General features: G+C 54.1%; 1 protein-coding gene across 1 annotated transcript in view; it reads left to right on the top strand.

Annotated features, from left to right (window-relative positions):
- The first annotated feature begins 10,793 nt into the window (after positions 1 to 10,793).
- Positions 10,794 to 18,039, top strand: part of ALPL (alkaline phosphatase, biomineralization associated) — a 38,845-nt gene continuing 31,599 nt past the window's right edge. Inside the window, exons 1-2 of the mRNA XM_087701796.1 lie at positions 10,794 to 10,866; positions 17,699 to 17,826. Of these exons, the coding sequence (XP_087557922.1) occupies positions 17,754 to 17,826 (73 nt within the window). The 5' untranslated portion in view covers positions 10,794 to 10,866; positions 17,699 to 17,753. The remainder of the gene's footprint in view (positions 10,867 to 17,698; positions 17,827 to 18,039) is intronic.

Genomic DNA, 18,039 nt, shown 5'->3' with positions numbered 1-18,039 from the left:
CGATACAAAGGTTAAGGAAGGGAGGTGTGGTTTTCTCGATGCTACATATTATCATATATGGTGGACCTGCCAAAAGGTTAAGCAGAAATGATTTAAACTGTTAAAAGTTAGTTCAGTAAGAAGAAGCTAAGGTCAATGTAGAATGTCATTAATTTCTTTATCTCTTTTTTCTCAATAGATTTTAGACTGTGTTAGTTAAAAATCCATACCGTGTACGGGTTCTGGGAAGTCGGGGGGGGGGAGGAGGAGGGGGGGTTGGGGGGGGAGGGAGGGAGGGGCACACACACAAAAAATTGTACTTCAATGTCTTAATGATTGACAAATGACGAAATATTTGTGTGGTTTTTTTTTTTAAAGAAATAAAATAAATATTTGTCACAAAAAAAAGGGGGGGGAAGGCAACTTCTGACCCCAGGCCTCAAGCAAGGAATGTGGGGTGGCTGCTTCTCCTCCCTCCCCTGTAACACACACACACACACGTTCTCCCTCGCCAAAACCACTGGCTGCCCACCAAGAAGCCCTGGGCCAAGGGGATGCTAGCGGAAGCAGCCCTCGCCGCCGACACAAAATCACAGCACTGCAAGAAACGAAAGACTTCAACTCTTCCCACGTGCCTCCCCCTCCCCTCCCTGCTTCTCATTTAGTTCAGAACCAGCACAAAACTAATGCTGGCAACTAAAATCTTTTTCTTATCCCTATTTATTTTGGTTGGGGAAAAAATGATCAAGCAGCATTTATAGACTTGAAACCAGAGATTTTTTTTGTTGGGCATTCTACCGGAAAAAATGTGATTAAAAAGATGATATATCTGGTTTTACATAAACTGCAGCCAGAATTGTAAACCCCTGATGTTGCATTCATATTGCACTATACCGTACAATTCAATATTGTTACTGCCTTGGAATAGAAGCTGTTTTTCAGCCTATTGGTCTTTGTTTTTATTGTCCTGTACCGGCTGCCAAGTGGTAATAGTTCAAAAAAAAAAAAAACGGGAGCCCAGGGTGAGATGGATCTTTAAGAATGTTTTGAACTTTCTTAAGGCAGTGGGAGCTATCAAGCTTTTCCAAAGAGGGGAGAGGGCAGCCAATCATCCTCTGGGCAATGACGTCGACCCTCCGGAGCGCTGTCCTATCTGCCCCTGGGCAATTGGCAAACCAGGGACATTCCCGGGGAAGCCGCCCTGTCTCATCTTGCCCACCGGCATTCCCATTCCTCACCATCCAGTCAGAGCTGAAGAAGCTTCTTGGATGAGAAGCGAAACGTCTTCGAAAGAAAAGAAAAAACAAGGAAGTCCAGTTGCCTCTTGAAAAAGCACCTCTGGGACAACCATGACCTGGAGGACTTGAGAATCTCTGCAGACTTTTAGATATACAATTTGGGAGGAGGACCCTTGGAATGGTGGGGGAACAGGAAGGGATTCCCAGAGGGGAAAGAATTGGAGACTACAGGAACCATTTGCACCACTCAGGTGACCCTGAGGACACAGGCAAACCTCCAAGTGGCCTCAAGGACTCTCCAAAAGGATGCAAATGACCAGCTGCCTGCAAGGAATATCAATCCTTCCATTCCCCGCCATCCAGTCAGAGCTGAAGAAGCTTCTTGGATGGGAAGCGAAATGTCTCCAAAAGAAAAAAAAACAGACTGTCGAGGTTGCCTCCTGAAAAAAGCACCTTTGGGTCTCACCAGATTTGTTGACCAGGAATAAAACAAAGTGGGTTGTTCATCACGGTGGGAGCTGCAGGAAGGACAGGCCTGAGGGCAGGAGATGAACCCAAATCAAACTTTTCCTTGGATTGAAATGAATGACCATAGGCTCTCTCCTTCCTTCCTTCTCCATCTCTCTCCTCTCTCTCTTCTTCCTTCTCTCTCTCCTCTCTCTCTTCTTCCTTCTCTCTCTCTCCTCTCTGTCCTTTCTTCCCTCTTTCCTCTCTTTCCTTCCTCTCTCTCCTCTCTCTCTTTCCTTCTCTTTTGTCTCTCTGTCCTTTCTTCCCTCTTTCCTTCCTTTTCTTCTTTCTCTTCCTTCTCTTTCTCTCCTCTCTCTCCTTCCTTCTCTCCTCTCTCTGTCCTTCCTTCTCTTTCCTCTCTCTGTCCTTTCTTCCCTCTTTTCTTCCTTCTCTCTCTCTTTCTCTCTCTCTCCTCTCCTGCCTTCCTTCTCTCTCTCCTCTCTCTGTCCTTCTTTCTTTCCTCTCTCTGCCCTTTCTTCCCTCTTTCCTCTCCTTCCTTCTCTCTCTTCTCTCTCTCTCCTCTCTCTCTCCTTCCTTCCTTCTCTCTCTCTCCTCTTGGATGAGAAGCAAAACATCTTCAAAAGAAAAACCAGAAAGTCCTTTCTTCCCTCTTTCCTCTCCTTCCTTCTCTCTCTTCTCTCTCTCTCCTGTCTCTCTCCTTCCTTCCTTCTCTCTCTCTCTCCTCTTGGATGAGAAGCAAAACATCTTCAAAAGAAAAACCAGAAAGTCCTTTCTTCCCTCTTTCCTCTCCTTCCTTCTCTCTCCTCTCTCTCTCCTTCCTTCCTTCTCTCTCTCTCCTCTTGGATGAGAAGCAAAACATCTTCAAAAGAAAAACCAGAAAGTCCAGTTGTCTCTTGCGGGGGGGAAAAAGCACCTTGGGGACCCCAGCAGGGATCTGTTCAGCATCTCACCTCTCTTCCCCCTTCCCCACTAACCCTGTCCTTCGCCCTGGGAAATGGAAACTGGGCCAAAAGAATTCCTACCTGACCAAAGCTAGAGGGCTCCCCCAGGACTTGGGTCCCCTTAGGTCAGGAAGCCAGCAAAGGCCTTCCTGGGGAAGACCCCTGGCTTGTAGGGGTGCTGCACAAAGGGACATTGCTGTGTCCTTCCATACGCCCAGGAAGACGAGTTCGAAACCCACCCCATTCTCTTTAGCAGCCGGAAATAAGGAGTGTTGTACTCTTGAGTGCAGCGACACAAGGGAAACTGGGCAACGAAACCCAGAGGCGTTACTGGTTCTGAATCACTTCCTGTTCCCATTTCTCACTGGGCCTGGAAGAGAACAGGCTGCGCAGTTCCCACTGCAGCCGCCAGCAGGGCTCCCTTCCATCTGGACCGGCTCACCTTCCTGGGGTTGAGCGTGAGGCAGAGCCTCTGTCCCTTGCCAGAGGAAATGTTCTTGGCAGCCTGGCAAAGCCAGGAAAAGTGGCGCAAGCTGCTCGGGCCACAGCAGGACGCTGCCCACCCAGAAATGACCCGTGGCCTCAGAGCAATGCAAGGGCCGGCAGCTGTTGAAAAGGTTGAAAAGGGGCCAGAGCAACCAGCTGGGCACCCCACAAGCCCCGAACAGAAACCAGGCAAGGAGAAGAGCTAGGGCAGGTCGTCCTTCTGCGGGCAGACAAACAGAAATGCTGAGGAGAGAGATAGATAGAAAGTTAGAGAGAGAGAGAGAGAGATTAGAGAGAAATGCAGAGTTACAGAAAGAGAGAGATGAGAGAGAGTGTGAAAAAGAGAAAGCGAGAGAAAATGAGATACACAGAGAGAGAGAGAGAGAAAGAGAAAGAGAGGAGAGAGAGAGAGACAAAAAGAGGGGGGGAGACATAGATGAGAGAGAGAAAGAAAGCGACAGATACAGAGAGAGAGAAGAGACAGAGATACACAGAGTTACAGAAAGAGAGAAATGAGTGTGTGAGAGAGAGAAAGTGAAAGAGAAAACAAGATACGCACACAGAGAGAGAGAAGAGAGAGGGGGGAGAGAGAGAGACAAAGAGAGGGGAGAGACAGAGAGCTGAGAGAGAAAGCGAGAGAGAGATGAGGGGGAGAGAGCGAGATGAGAGAGAAAAAGAGACAGACAGAGACATGAGTGAGACAGAGAGAGACAAAGAGGGAGAGGGAGTGGGAGAGAGAGAGAGAGAGAGACAAAAAGAGGGGAGAGACAGAGATGAGAAAGAAAGCGAGAGATACAGAGAGAGAGAAGAGACAGATACACAGAGTTACAGAAAGAGAGAAATGAGAGAGAGTGTGAGAGAGAGAAAGTGAAAGAGAAAATGAGATACACAGAGAGAGAGAGAGGAGAGAGAGGGGGGGAGAGACAGAGAGATGAGAGAGAAAGTGAGAGAGAGAGAGAGATGAGGGGGAGAGAGCGAGATGAGAGAGAAAGAGAGACAGAGACATGAGTGAGACAGAGAGAGACAAAGAAAGAGAGAGAGAGGGAGAGAGAGAGAGAGAGGAAGGGAGGGAGAGAGAGAGAGAGAAGATGGGTGCTGTGCCACGATGACTACAGATGAGAGGATGAACCAAAGTTTAAATCATAGATAGCACTTCCTGCCCCGAAGCAGCAAAAGAAGGGCTGGATCCACCGTTGCTCAAGGCCCACAGGAAGCGCAAAAACCGCTTTTCCTGCCTCTTTCTAAGTAGTCCTGCCCACTATGAGACTGGGCCACCTTACCCGTCAGGTCTCCAAAGTAACTTCTGACCGTTCTGGGCGCCACGAGGAGGCAGTCGGAAGGGGCCAAGCCAACCCCGGGCCTCCCTCTCCTAGCAGAAGGGCGACTGGGAAGCAGCTGCGGAGTGGCTGCTGTTTACTTGCCTTCCCGGTCCCCATCCCACCCCCCAACCTTTTCCTGGCACCAGGCGAGGAGGAGACGTCAAGCAGCTGCGTCAGCAATCCAGGGGAAGGGTTCCAGCTTTTTCCACATCACTCGTCTACAGGAGCAGCAGCGGGCGGCTGTTCTTAGGGGGGGGAGGGCAAAGGTCACAGAGGCCGCCTGCCCCTCTTAGAGAAGAGGGCTGGGAGGAACAAGTGGGGGGGCGGTCTCCACTCTCCTTCTCTCTCAAGAGGGCCGCTCCGGCCAGGCACCCCAGGATCAGCGGGGTCTTGTTTGCAAGGTCTTGGAGCAGAAACTGAAGCAGCCTCGCTGGAGGGGAGGCCCGGCAAGGCGTTGGGGTGGAGACAAGAGCGGCCAGTGGGGCAGAGGCGGTTCTGGAGGGGCTACCCCAGCTAGCTGTGGCCTAGAGGTGGCGCTCTCGCCTCACAATCAGGAGGTTGTGAGTTCGAGCTGTGGTAGAGGCAAATGTAGGGTCTCCTGCTGGGGCAGGGGGTTGGACTAGATGACCTTCAAGGTCCCTTCCAACTCTATTAATGTCAAATCTGTTAAAGGGTGTAGGGTCTCCTGCTCGGGCAGGGGGTTGGACTAGATGACCTTCAAGGTCCCTTCCAACTCTATTAATGTCAAATCTGTTAAATGGTGTAGGGTCTCCTGCTCGGGCAGGGGGTTGGACTAGATGACCTTCAAGGTCCCTTCCAACTCTGTTCATCTGACAGCAGGAGCCTCACACTTTGTCCTCAGCCTTCCCCACGCTCTCTGCACCCACAAAGCCCACGGGGCTGGCGACCCTCCAGAGGATGAGGGGCCTTCTACTCCGTTCCCTCAGATGACACTGACAGATGAATAGGAGGCTGTGGGGGGGGTCATCCCCTCCTTTCGCCCCAATTCAGCCCAGGGGCCACTGAACATTGTGGGGCCGATGAAGGGCCAATGAGGGGGCGCGGCAGGGCCTCCAATCAGGGGTCACCTGGAGTTTTTTGGAGGGAAACTTGCCTATAAAAGGGGGGCGGCTGAGGGAACCCGGTCAGAGCTGAAGTGAAGAGCCAAGGGGAGGCAGTCCCGACAGGATCCAGCCCCGAAGACTGCGAGTTCCCCGCCCGGGAGAAGAGAAGCAGCGCTCCGAAAACCTCTGTCGGAGGCACCACCGACCCGCGAGACCTTTGCCGGCTCCGTCCCAGAGCTCGGCTGGGGAGCCCATGGGAGAGCGTCAGCCAAAAGAAGAGAGTCCCGGCCAAGCCTCGCTCGCAGTGCCCCGTCCCGAGCCCGCCGAAGAAGGCGGCTTCTCCCTACCGAACCGCGAGCGCGTTTCCAGTCCCAGCAGACTAAAAAGCGCGTCAGCTGGCCCGGCAAGGAAGTGAAGCCGGGGCCGTGCGCGAAAAGTCTCCTCCCCGCCCGCCCGCCCACGCCCGTGTGTGTCCGCGAGGCCAAAAGCCCGGCCAGCGCCTCAGGCCCGAGAGCAGCCCGCTGGCCGGAGGGGCGCCGGGCATGTGCGGCTCCGCCCTGGCTCCAGGCGCTCCCTCAGTGGCCTCGGAGAACGCACCATGTTGGGCGAAGGAGGGCGGGAGGCTGCCGTCCTCCAAGGAACGCCTGGGGCCGCAGTTGTGCCCCGCGGGGGGAGGGGGAAGAGGGAGCCCCGGGTAAGGTCCTGTTCCGCGGCTGAGCCTTTCCGTCACCGCCAGACGAAGCAGGCGAATTCTCCGCCGCCACGCTCGCTGAGGACTAGCCGCGTGGAGGGTCGGGGGAAGGGCTGGAGTCCCACAGGGGAGAGGAAAAGGTCCTGTGCATCAGCTCCCTTCCCCTGATGTCCCCCTTTCCCGGCTCACCATGGCCGTCGTCTCCGCCGAAGGGCTCCTTCCTCCGCGCCCGACTCGCCGCCCCGTGTCAGCCTGCGGGGCGGCCGCCGCGCACCACAGTCGTGAGGACGCCGCCGCCGAGTTAACCGAGCGGCACGGGCGCTGCCCAATCGCAGCCGGGCAACTGGACACACCTGGTTCCGCCCGACCAATCCGAGGCGGTGGGGGCGGGACTTCTGCGGGGGGGAGGAGTTACAGCAAGCGATTGCTTTCCTGCCCAGGTGCGCTTGAAGGTAACCACGCCGCGCCGCTTACCTGGGCGAGCGCGGCGGAGGGAAGGGACGCCGGGCTCTTCACGACCCCCGAGCTCACTCCAAAAGCTATGGGGCAGGAGACTCGAGCGGCCGTCTGGACTTGTTTGTCCCCACGGAAACATCCCGGAACAAGATGCGCTTTTCTGCCCCGATCCAAACGGGGGGAGGGCGGGTTCCTGTATACGCATATATGTGCATATATCAAATTGTGATGCTTGGCTGTCAAAGCAGATCAATCCAGTTGAATGAAACGGAAGAGCTCTCAATTTTCATTCTGTTTTGCAACCTTATGTTTATTAAAAGAGTGAGCCACAAACACCCAGGTCACATAAGGTTAAGGTTCGAACCGGTGCTGTCCAAAGATGTCTCCATGGTCATGCGGCTGGCATGACTCAACACTGAAGACGCATGGAACGCTGTTACCTTCCCACCAAAATTAGTGGTCCCTATTTTTCTGCTTGCATTTTTTACTTGCTTTTGAACTGCTAGGTTGGCAGACGCTGGGACAAGCCATGGGAGCTCACTCTGTTATGCGGATAAGCTTACACTGTTTAGGCATAAGTTTACACTACTCACACTGCAACTCCTGTTGCAAATAGCATCAGAAATACAAATAGGCTAAATCCCACCAAATCTCCCAAGCCTTGCGAGGTGGAAGCTGCTCCCCTCCCACACTTCCCATCCCACAGTAGTCTGGTTCCCATAATAAAGTGGCAGGGCAGCTTGACACAAAGGCTGCCCAGAAATCCACCCGAATCATTTCATATCTTCCAGACTGAACGGCTCGGCCCTTTCACGCTGCTTCTGAAATTTCCTTCCCTTTTCCTGAAACAGTTTGGCATTGTTGCCCTGCTGGGAGGAAGTTATGCAAGGCCGCCTCCCATCCTGTGATGGGCCCTGGGGGGTGGGAAATCGGGCACGGAAGGAGGCAGCCAGGGGAAAACCCCATGCTGCCTGCCCTCTTTGGAGAGGAGATTCCCCACCCACACTTATCTTAAGGGGGACTGTGGGAACAGCCTTCCCTGGCAGCCTGGCAATGAGACCCTTGCATGCAACTGAACTGTTCCTCACCCAGCCCAGATCTCTTCCTCTTGCTTGGGGGGGGGGGCATCTGGGATCTTTTCTGGGCAGGCAGGAACCTGATGCGGGGGGGCTCAAACTAGGCTGAGCTGTTTGGCTGCCAAGAAGGCATTGGTGGACACAAATAGCGCCTGCCTCCTGAATCAAGGTGCCCCCCCCCATTTAGGCTGCAGTCATGATTGATGGGTTTTCATGGCAAAGATACTGGAGTGGGTTGCCATTTCCTTCTCCAGAGGATCACGTTTTGTCAGAGCTCTCTGCTATGACCTTCCTGTCTTGGGTGGCCCTGCACAGCATAGCTCATAGTTTCATTGAGTTATGCAAACCACTTTGCCATGAGAAGCCAGTAATCCATGACATCTTAAGGAAGGCTGAGCGCCAAAGAATGGAGGCCTTTGAACTCTGGTGCTGGAGAAGAAGACTCCTGCATTGAGTCCCTTGGACTGCAAGGCCATCCAACTGGTCAGTCCTAGAGGAGATCAACCCTGACTGCTCTTTAGAAGGCCACATTCTAAAGAGGAAACTCAAAGACTTTGGCCACCTAATGAGAAGGAAGAAGGACTCCCTGGAGAAGAGCCTCATGCTGGGAACGATGGAGGGCAAAAGAAGAAAGGGACGGCAGAGAAGGAGGTGGCTGGATGGAGCCACCGAAGCAATCAGCATGAGCTTCCATGGGCTCCAGAGAATGGTAGAGGACAGGAAGGCCTGGAAGAAGGTTGTCCATGGGGTCACAATGGGTTGGACATGACTTTACAACTAACAACAAGGATGATGGGAGATGCAGTCTGGTGCTCAAATTCCAGCACAGCATCTCCACCCCTCCACCCTGCCCTGATCAACAGTGCCCTTCCTGTGGGTCTACCCACCCCATTTCTGACCACTTGCATGACTCCAGCCAGTTCTGACCCCATGGCACAATAATAAAAATCATCCAAAGCGCCACACTTTTTTCCCCACACCTGCGCCTATTTGTTTGAACCCAGAGAAGGAAAGGTGAGCTGGCAAAGGAGAGTGCCAGGGGCTGCCGACCGAGAGCCTGGGTCTCCCAGGGGGTTTGCAAAGACGAACCTCAAGCCAAGAACCTTATGTGGTTTATTCAATTGTAGTTATCCAAAGCCCTCCATAATCTTTCCCCACGCATGGCAGATAGGAAAAAATGTCCTTCCTTCTGTTTGCCTGGGTGCTTTTGCTTGCCCAGACTGGATTCTGCAACCGTCTCCCCAGCCTGCATGGAGGGGAGGGGGGCAGGCAAACAGGACCCTCAGGATCCACATCTCCAATCTGTCCCAGGAAGCAGGAATTGCCGCTGCGGAGGGAGCATTTCTTGGTTGTGTTTGTGTGTGTGTGTGTGTGTTGAAAAGGACACAGCTGTTGTTTTCTCACCGGGCTAATGTTTAGCTTGCTCTTGTTTTTACAGCTGTGTAGCCCTCGGGCTGGCATTTTCTCCTTTCCGGATTGGCAGCTTCTGATCATTTCCTTGCAATGCTGGGGGGAGGGGGGGCGTGCGCATGCCCGCAGCACTGCTTTGGCTCCAGGGTCAAAGTCTGCCGGTTGTGTTGCAGCGGGCAGGGAAGCTGTGCCCTGCTGCAGCCTTGGGCACAGAAATGCCTGGCAGCTTCCCAACTCTTTTGCAAAGGTCGGTCCCAGGAAAAGGCTTCTGCGGGCAGAAGCAGATGCCCAAGCTGGCACACTTCCCATCCTGGCGAAGCCCTTGCAGACCTTTCCAAGAATCTCACCTATTTTCATCCCACAAGCCAGGTACCACCGATGGGCTCAACGGAAGAGCCAAGAAAATCCCACCAGTGATTAGCACCTCCCTTGCCACTTGCAAGGGACGCGATGGCTCAGTGGCTAAGATGTTGAGCTTGTCGATCAGAAAGTTCGGAGGTTCGAATCCCTCGCGCCTTGTAATGGTAACATGTCCCAGCTTCTGCCAACTTTGCAAGTACGTTAAAAATGCAAGTAGAAAAATAGGGACCACCTATTTTGGGGAAGGTCAGAGCGTTCCCTGTGCCTTCCGTGTTTAACTCATGCTGGCCACATGACCACTGAGACGTCTTCGGAGAAGCGCTGGCTCTTTGGCTTTGAAATGGAGATGAGCACCGCCCCCTAGAGTCGGGAACGACTAGCTCATATGTGCGAGGGGAACAGTTACTTTTACCTGCCATTTGCCCCCAGCGATGGGCCGAGACCTTTGCCCGGCTCCGTCGCCGGAGAGCGCAAGGAAAGTCCCGCCCCTCCGCAGGCCGGCCGGTTTGTTTCTTGGCCAAGGCTGCCCCCTGCTGGCAAGATCGCAGCGCTGCAACCGGCAACTTTTGCGCCGCGGAAATGCCCGTTATTTCACCACCTGCACTCCCATGCGCTGCATCCAAAGCGATCCGGGGGGCGGAAAGGAAAGGACCAGATTTATTGGGATTTTTAGGGTGGGGGAAAAAAAAGGATCCCCGGTCAGAGAAGCAGCCATGGGTGGGAGAGACAGCCTTGCCCCACGACTAGGTAGCTAAGATACTGAGCTTATCGATCATAAAGGTCGGCAGTTCTGCGGTTCGAATCCCTAGTACACGTCTCCTGCGGGGGCAGCGGGTTGGACTAAACCTCTAAGGTTCCTTCCCACTCAGTTACTGTTACTGAAATCCTAATCAATTGGGGAGCCCCCACCACCCTCTTTTCGGAAAGGAGCTCCTTCCTCGTGTGAGTTCCAGGAAGAAAACTCCTCCTGAAACGGTAAAACTCCGCACAAGTCTCCGAGAAGGCTGGGCGATGCCGTCGGAGGCGCGCACCGCCCCCGGGTGCCCGACAGGAGCCCACCGGGGAGGGCAGCGGCCGCGATCCCCGAGGGAGACCCCGCCTAGTTAACGCCTAGGGCAGGATCGGAGCCGTCGGGGGGAGAGAGAGAGAGAGAGAAAGAGAGAGAGAGAGAGAGGCAGCGGTGCAGCGGCCGGCAGGGGGCAGCGTTGTTTTCTCCGGGCTCGGGGAGCCAAAGAGGGGGGGGCGCCGGCCGGGGAGCCTGCCCTCCCACCCCTTCCCCGCCTCCCTCCGCTGCCTCCCGCTTAAAAAGCCCCGCCGGTGCCCTGCAAGCGTGCCCAGGAGACCGACGGGGCCGGAGCGCAGGACGCGGAGAGGCAAGGTGAGGCAGAGGGAACCCCGCTCGCCCTCCTTCTTCCCCCACCCACCCCCATCCACGATCTTCGCCCTGGCGACCTGGCAACGGGGTCCCTTCGAGCATGGGCAGAGGGCGAAGGCGGGTCGGGCCAGGAAGGGCATCCCTCGGGAAGGGAGCTGGGAAGCCGGATCGCGTGTGTCGTGGGGAGGGGGGGGCACTTTTCGCTGCTTCACACTCTCTCTCACACACACACGAGGCTCAGCGGTGCCCAAAAGATGCCAGGCGCCCATAGCCCGGGCAGGTCCTGACCTCCATGCGGCCACCTTCTCCCACACCAGCCTTGCGAGGAAGACCACAATCGCTACAGGAGAGGGAAAGGAGACTGGAAAGCAACCGGGCTGTTTTGCCCTCCCCCTATCCCACCCCGCAGCTGGTCAGATTTGCGGCGGCGGGGGGGCTCCCCTGAATGAATCCCTTGGCAGGGCAGTCGGATCGGGTTAACTTCAGGCACGCTCAGCGAAGTGACGATGTCGAGACACCCCCTCTCCCCTGTCCGAGGATTCTGCTCCCCCCCACAGAAGCCCCAGCCAGGGATCCTCTCTCCAGCCTGGGTTGGGGTGGGGGGTGCCCATGGCTGGCATCCAGAATCCGTGCCAGGCAAGTGGGAGCAAGGCTCCCAGGCAACGCCGCCGGGCAATTTTGCCAAAGCAGCTGCCCAGCGTTTTGTCCTCCGCAAGCTGCCTGGCTCATCCAGGCCAACCTCCCGAGAGGGAAGGCAGCGGCGGGTGGGGGGGGGGAGGCCGGGGGGGTAGATTGAATTGAGTGTCCCATTGAAGGAGGGTCTGGAGCAGCCCGTGCCAGAGGGGCAGGAAGGCGCGGGGGCAGGTGTGCAAATCTAAAAGTCACGTTTAACCTGGGTGAGAAAGGGTGGCAGAGAACGGAGGGGAGAGAGGGGGTAGAAGGGGTGGAGTAGATTCCCCCCCCCCCAACAGGAAGAAGCCGGGAGTTTTTCAAGCACTCACCAAGTTTGCCCAAGACAATTTACCCAGCCTTGCCAAACTGCCACTCACAAGGCGGGCAAGTCCCGGACCGCACCTGTTGCAGATTCATCCCGGTGGCAGAGCAAGATGGGAGAAGGGGAGGTGGGGTGTTCCCAATACACATTACAGCCCAGCCTGCTGTGCCTCCTTTGTGGGCCAGGAAGCAGAAAAGAAAGGAAACAAGTGAGCTACAGAGCAGCAAGAATCCCCCCCTCCAGCCCCCTCGCCCCCAGCTAGAGAAAGGACCCTCCCTGGGATTACAGGAGAGACACTATGGAGCAAAGAGAGCTCAAAAAAGTAGCCCATGAAATCTGTGTTCGTCTGGCTGTCCCCCCCCCTTAGAGGTACTAATCCCACTCTATAAAGCTTTAGTAAGACCACACCTAGAGTACTGCATCCAGTTTTGGTCACCGCAGACGTTGAGACTCTAGAAAAAGTGCAGAGAAGTGCAACTAGGATGATGAAGGGACTGGAGGCTAAAACATACGATGAACGGTTGCAGGAACTGGGCCTGGCTACTCTAGTGAAGAGAAGGACCAGGGGAGACAGAATAGCAGCCTTCCAATATTTGAGGCGCTGCCATAGAGAGGAGAGGATCAAGCTATTTTCCAAAGCATCCGAAAGCCGGACAAGGAACAATGGATGGAAACTGACCAAGGAGAGATTCAACCTAGAGAAATTTTGGTGGACATTGAGAACCATCAACCCAATGGAACAGAAGTTGCCTTCGGAAGTTGTGGAAGCTTCATCGCTGGAAGCTTTCAAGAAGAGATTGGATGGCCATTTGTCAGAAATGGTGTAGAGTCTCTTGCTTGGGCGGGGCGGGTGTGTGTGTGTGGGACTAGATAACCTACAAGGCCCCTTCCAACACCGTTAATCTGTTAATCTTTCTACCTGGCTTTCAACCCGAATAATACCCCTTCCTTGGGGACAGTCGCCACATCGCCTAAGGTCACTCCATGCCTACAAGCATACCTGGGGACTTTCTCAAAGCGGCTCCCCTAGGCAACCGGACGGGCCCTGCCCAGAGTGTGGGTCTCGCATGACTGCCTTGCAAAGGAACAGGGGGGGGGGAAAGTGCTGAAGCGTGGCTGTTGGTTCTTCTTCAAGAGGGTGGCATGTGGGCCTTGAGGTTCCCTTTGCTGTCTGGCAGAAAGCAGGGGCAAGGTGAGGGGGGGCAGCCTCAGGGTGTCCACTGCAGCCCCCTGTCTGTTGCACGACCCTGGGATGGGGAGGATGTTCTTGGACAGAGTGGGAAGGGACCTTATAGGTCATCTAGTCCAAACCCCCCCCCGCTCAAGCAGGAGACCCTACACCATTGCTGACAGATGGCAGCCCAGTCTCTTCTTGAAAGTCTCAACTGATGAAGCTCCCACAACTTCCGAAGGCAACTTCTGTTCCACGGGATGATTGCCCTCACTGTTAGAAAATTTTTCCTTATTTCTAGGTTGAATCTCTCCTTGGTCAGTTTCCATCCATCGTTCCTTATCTGGCTTTCGGGTGCTTTGGGAAATAGCTTGACCCCCTTCCTCTCTATGGGAGCCCCTCAAATATTGGAAGGCTGCTATCCTGTCTCTCCTGGTCCTTCTCTTCGCTAGACCAGCCATGCCCAGTTCCTGCAACCGTTTTAGTCTCCAGGCCTTTGGTTGTCTGAGATAGATTCAGATTAACAGAATTGGAAGGGACCTTGTAGGTCATCTAGTCCAACCCCCCCTCCCGTCCAAGCAGGAGGCCCTACACCATTCCTGACAGATGGCAGTCCAGTCTCTTCTTCAAATCCTCCAGGGATGAAGCTCCCACAACTTCCGAAGGCAACTTCTGTTCCAGGGGTGGATTGTTCTCCCTGTCAGAAAATTCCTCCTTATTTCGAGGTTGAATCTCTCCTGGTTCAGTTTCCATCCATCGTTCCTTGTCTGGCCTTCGGGTGCTTTGGGAAATAGCTTGACCTCCCCTTCCTCTCTATGGCAGCCCCTCGAAATGAATTGAATTGAAGGACTTCTGAGACGCTCTTCCCCTGCTGTCCCCTGTTGTAGGAGACCCCCGATGGCCGGCTGGGAGAGCCTCTGCTGTGGGCAGAGTGGGTTGCCCAGATTGCTTCCCGTCTCAGGGCAAAAAAATAGCCCTGCCCAGCAGGACGGCGGCAGAATCTCTTTTTCCAAAACCTCCATCTGTATCTTGCCGAGGAAGCCCCCCACGTCCTGCTGAAGGCGGTGGGCTCAGCCGCTGCCTCCCCTGCTATCTAAAGACTGCCAGGGGAGGGCGGTGCGTATGGGCATAGGCAGCAGCTGCTCCGTCCATCCCAGGTGCCAAGACGCCTGGGAAATGCCTCCATCCGGCTCTTTCATGGCTGGGGGCCGGGGGGGGAAGCAATGGAGCGAGGGGAGGGGGGGGGAGAGAGAATTGGCTTTAAGCCTGCCTGCCAAAAGCTCCCGGCTCCCCTTAAGCGCATTTGATGGATTCAACAGCGCTCAGGGGAATAATCCCAGAGAATTAGTGACAGCAAAGAGAGGCTTACGGCAACGGGGAGGGAGGGGGGAGCTGCTTTGCCCCACACGCAGGTGGCAGCGTGGGAGAGCCAGGCCCCCAAGAGAAGATTTTGCAGCGAAAGGACTGGGATAGACAGGGAGGATGCTTCTCCCACGGTCAGCCCGGTGGGGAAGATTCGTCTGGTCGTCCGGATGCATGAAAAGGAGATTTGTGTGTGGCATCACAAGCGGTTGTTGAGGAGGAAGGGCCGGGTGAACTGCATCCAAAAGTCACTCTTCATTCAAACATTTCCCTTGGGAGCCTGCATTAGCGAAGGTGATGGACGATATCGCGCCGGTTCCTCCCACCAAGACTGTCCAGGCTCTCTGTCCAGTTGGGGGGCACCTTCCCCACCTGATCCCATCCGGACACAAGCTGGTCTGCCCTGGCACTGCCTTGTCTTGGTTCTTGACAGGTCTTGTGAGTTTTAGAGTTCCAACATAGCCCAAAGATACCAACTGCTTTGCCAGAAGAGCTCTCTCTCTCTCTCTCTCTCTCTCTCTCTCTCTCTCTCTCTCTCTCTCTCTCTCTCTCTCTCTCTCTCTCTCTCTCTCTCTCTCTCTCTCTCCTCTCTCTCTTCTCTCTCTCTCTTTTTTTTTTCCAATCTCTCTCTCTCTCTCTCTATCTATCTATCTATCTATCTATCTCTCAATTTCAATCTCTCTCTCTCTCTCTCTCTCTCAATCTCTCAATCTCTCTCTCTCTCAATCTCAATCTCAATACCAAGAGGGAATTTAAGCAGTGGTAAAATTCAATATTTTTACTACCGGTTCTGTGAGTGTGGTTTGGTGGCCGTGGTAGGGGAAGGATATTGCAAACACCCCATTCCCTCCCCACTCGAGAGGAAGGATACTGCAAAATCTCCCTTTCCATCCCCCTCCAGGGGAAGGATACTGCAAAATCTCCATTCCCTCCCCACTTCAGGGGAAGGATACTGCAAAATCCCCATTTCCTCCCCACTCCAGGGGAAGGATATTGTAAATCTCCATTCCCTCCCCACTCTTGAGGGAGGGATACTGCAAAATCTCCCTTCCCTCCCCCACTCCAGGAGAAGGATACTGCAAAATCCCCATTCCCATTCCCACCCCACTCTTGGGGGAAGGATACTGCAAAATCTCCATTCCCTCCCAGCTCCAGGGGAAGGATACTGCAAAATCCCCATTCCCTCCACACTCCAGGGGAAAGGATACTGCAAAATCTCCATTCCTCTCTCACCACTCCAGGGGAAGGATACTGCAAAATCCCCATTCCCTCCCCACTCCTGGGGGAAGGATACTGCAAAATCCCCATTCCCACCCCACTCTTTGGCCAGCCAGAGGTGGTATTTGCCGGTTCTGCGGGCTACTCAAACTTTCCACTACCGGTTCTCCAGAACCTGCTGAATTTCACCCCTGAATTTAATCCTCTTTTGAGCTGGACAAACCGTGTGGCCGTCTTTACGATGAAGATACGGAGGCGGCTGACCAAACTGGTTTTATTTATTTCAATATATATTTTTTGGGTGAGATTTCCATTCCAGATTATGAACCGCCCAGAGTCCCAAGGGAGTGGGCGGCATACAAATTTTATTAAATTGAAATTGAAATTGAAATCTGAACTCCCTGGCGTTCTCCCCATGCAAACAGTGACGCAGTTCTTTGATGGTCGCCAAAGATAAGCTCCCAACTCTCCTCCCTTCCTCTCTGCGGGTGAGGAGGAAAGAGGGCCCCGAAGTGGTGTAGGGTTTCCTGCCTAAGTTGGGGGGGGGTTGGACTAGAAGGCCTCCGAGGTCCCTTCCGACTCTGTTATTCTGTGTTTCTAAAGCTCCACCATTTCTTCAGCTTGCAAGCTGCCCTCTTCCTGGAGGCCGAAGCGAGGTAGTTCCCCAGGAGGAGGCTGTTGTGCAGCACCTGACCCCCCCCACCCTTCAAGGAAGTGCTCCCCGTGAGGCAACACACAGGAAGCCGAGAGCTAAAACCGCAGGACAGCCCAGGGCAGGAGAGGGGCTGGCAGCCACCAAAACCTGCAATCTTCTCCCGCAAAGGAATTCTGGGGCTTACAATTTGGGGGAGGGTGTTGTGGGGGGGGTGGAGCAGCAGAGGCAGGCAGGCCTGCTTTTCTTCCCCTGCTGCTTTTCCAACAGAGGGTGGTCCGGGGAAGACCCTCCAGGCTTGCCCACGCTTCCCTCGTGGCCCCGCGGCGATGGCTATCAATCCGAATAGAGCTGGAAGGGGACCTTGGAGGTCTTCTAGTCCAACCCGCTGCTCCAGCAGGAGACCCCCATCCCATTTCAGAGAGGTGGCTGTCCAGTCTCTTCTTAAAAACCTCCAACGATGAAGCCCCTGCAACTTCTAGTGGCAAGCTGTTCCACCGGTTAATTGTGTTCCCCGTTGGGAAGTTTCTCCTCAATTCCAGGTTGTTTCTCTCCCCGATTAGTTTCCATCCATCGTTTCCTGTCTTGCCTCCTTGTTGACACACACCCCCTCTTCTTTGTGGCATCCTATCAAATATTAGAACACTGCTATCCTACTTCTCCTTCTTTTCTCTAAACTGGCCATATCCAGTTCTTGCAACTGTTCATCGTGCGGTAGGGGAAACAGAGGGGCGCCTAAAGAAATAGAATAACAGAGTTGAAAGGGCCTTGGAGGTCTTCTAGTCCAACCCCCTGCTTAGGCAGGAAACCCATCACCACTTCAGTCAAACAGATATCCAACAGCTTCTTAAAAACTTCCAGTGTTGGGGCATTCACAACTTCTGGAGGCAAGTTGTTTCTCTGGTTAATTGTTCTACCTATCCGGAAATTTAGTTCTAAATTGCCTCTTTCCTTGATTAGTTTCCACCCATTGCTTCTTGTTCTGCCTTCAGGTGCTTTGGAGAATAGCTTGACTCCCTCTTCTTTGGGGCAACCCCTGAGATATTGGAAGACTGCTGTCATGTCTCCCCTAGTCCTTCTTTTCCTTAAACTAGACATACACGGTTCCTGCAACCGTTCTTCATACGTTTTAGCCTCCGGTCCCCTAATCCTCTTTGTTGCTCTTCTCTGGACTTTTTCCTAAAGTCTCAACATCTTTTTTGTAATGCAGTGACCCAAACTAGACACTGCATTCTAGGTGTGGCCTTACGAATAAGGATTTCTGAAGCGCTACGAACTCTTCGCGCAATTTTGATTCGGTGCCTCTGTTTATACAACTAAGAATTGCATTGCCTTTTTTGGCTGCCTCCACATACAGCTGGCTCATATTTAAGGGATCACCTGACCTTGGTGGCTGGCTCTGGGGCTTGATGGGGATGTCCCTCTGTGCTCCCTGTAGGATCCAGAGAATTTTGTCCTGTGTGCTGGGGAAACCGTTTCCCTGAGACTCCACAATGAAGGCCCTTCTGCTGATGCTGATGCTGCTTCCCTTCTTGGCGCAGGCCTCCCTCTCCTTTGTGGTCCCAGGTAAGAAAGGAGGCTGGCTGGGGTCCTCGGCCGGGACTGGGGAAGGAGCAGAAGCCCTATCCATCAAGGTTGTGTGTGTAGGGGGGGAGACACAGGTATTGGGGTGCTCTTGGGGGCTCAGTGGCTAAGACGCTGAGCTTGTTGATCAGAAAGTTTGGCAGTTCGGCGGTTCGAATCCCTAGCGCCGCGTAACGGAGTGAGCTCCCGTTACTT

The sequence above is a fragment of the Thamnophis sirtalis genome, unplaced genomic scaffold (assembly GCF_051295495.1).
Source record: "Thamnophis sirtalis isolate CommonGarterSnake01/CBP01778 unplaced genomic scaffold, rThaSir2_p1.2 scaffold_15, whole genome shotgun sequence".
Taxonomy (NCBI): domain Eukaryota; kingdom Metazoa; phylum Chordata; class Lepidosauria; order Squamata; family Natricidae; genus Thamnophis; species Thamnophis sirtalis.
The sequence above is the reverse complement of the archived record's forward strand: the minus strand, read 5'-3'. Positions and strand labels throughout refer to the sequence as shown.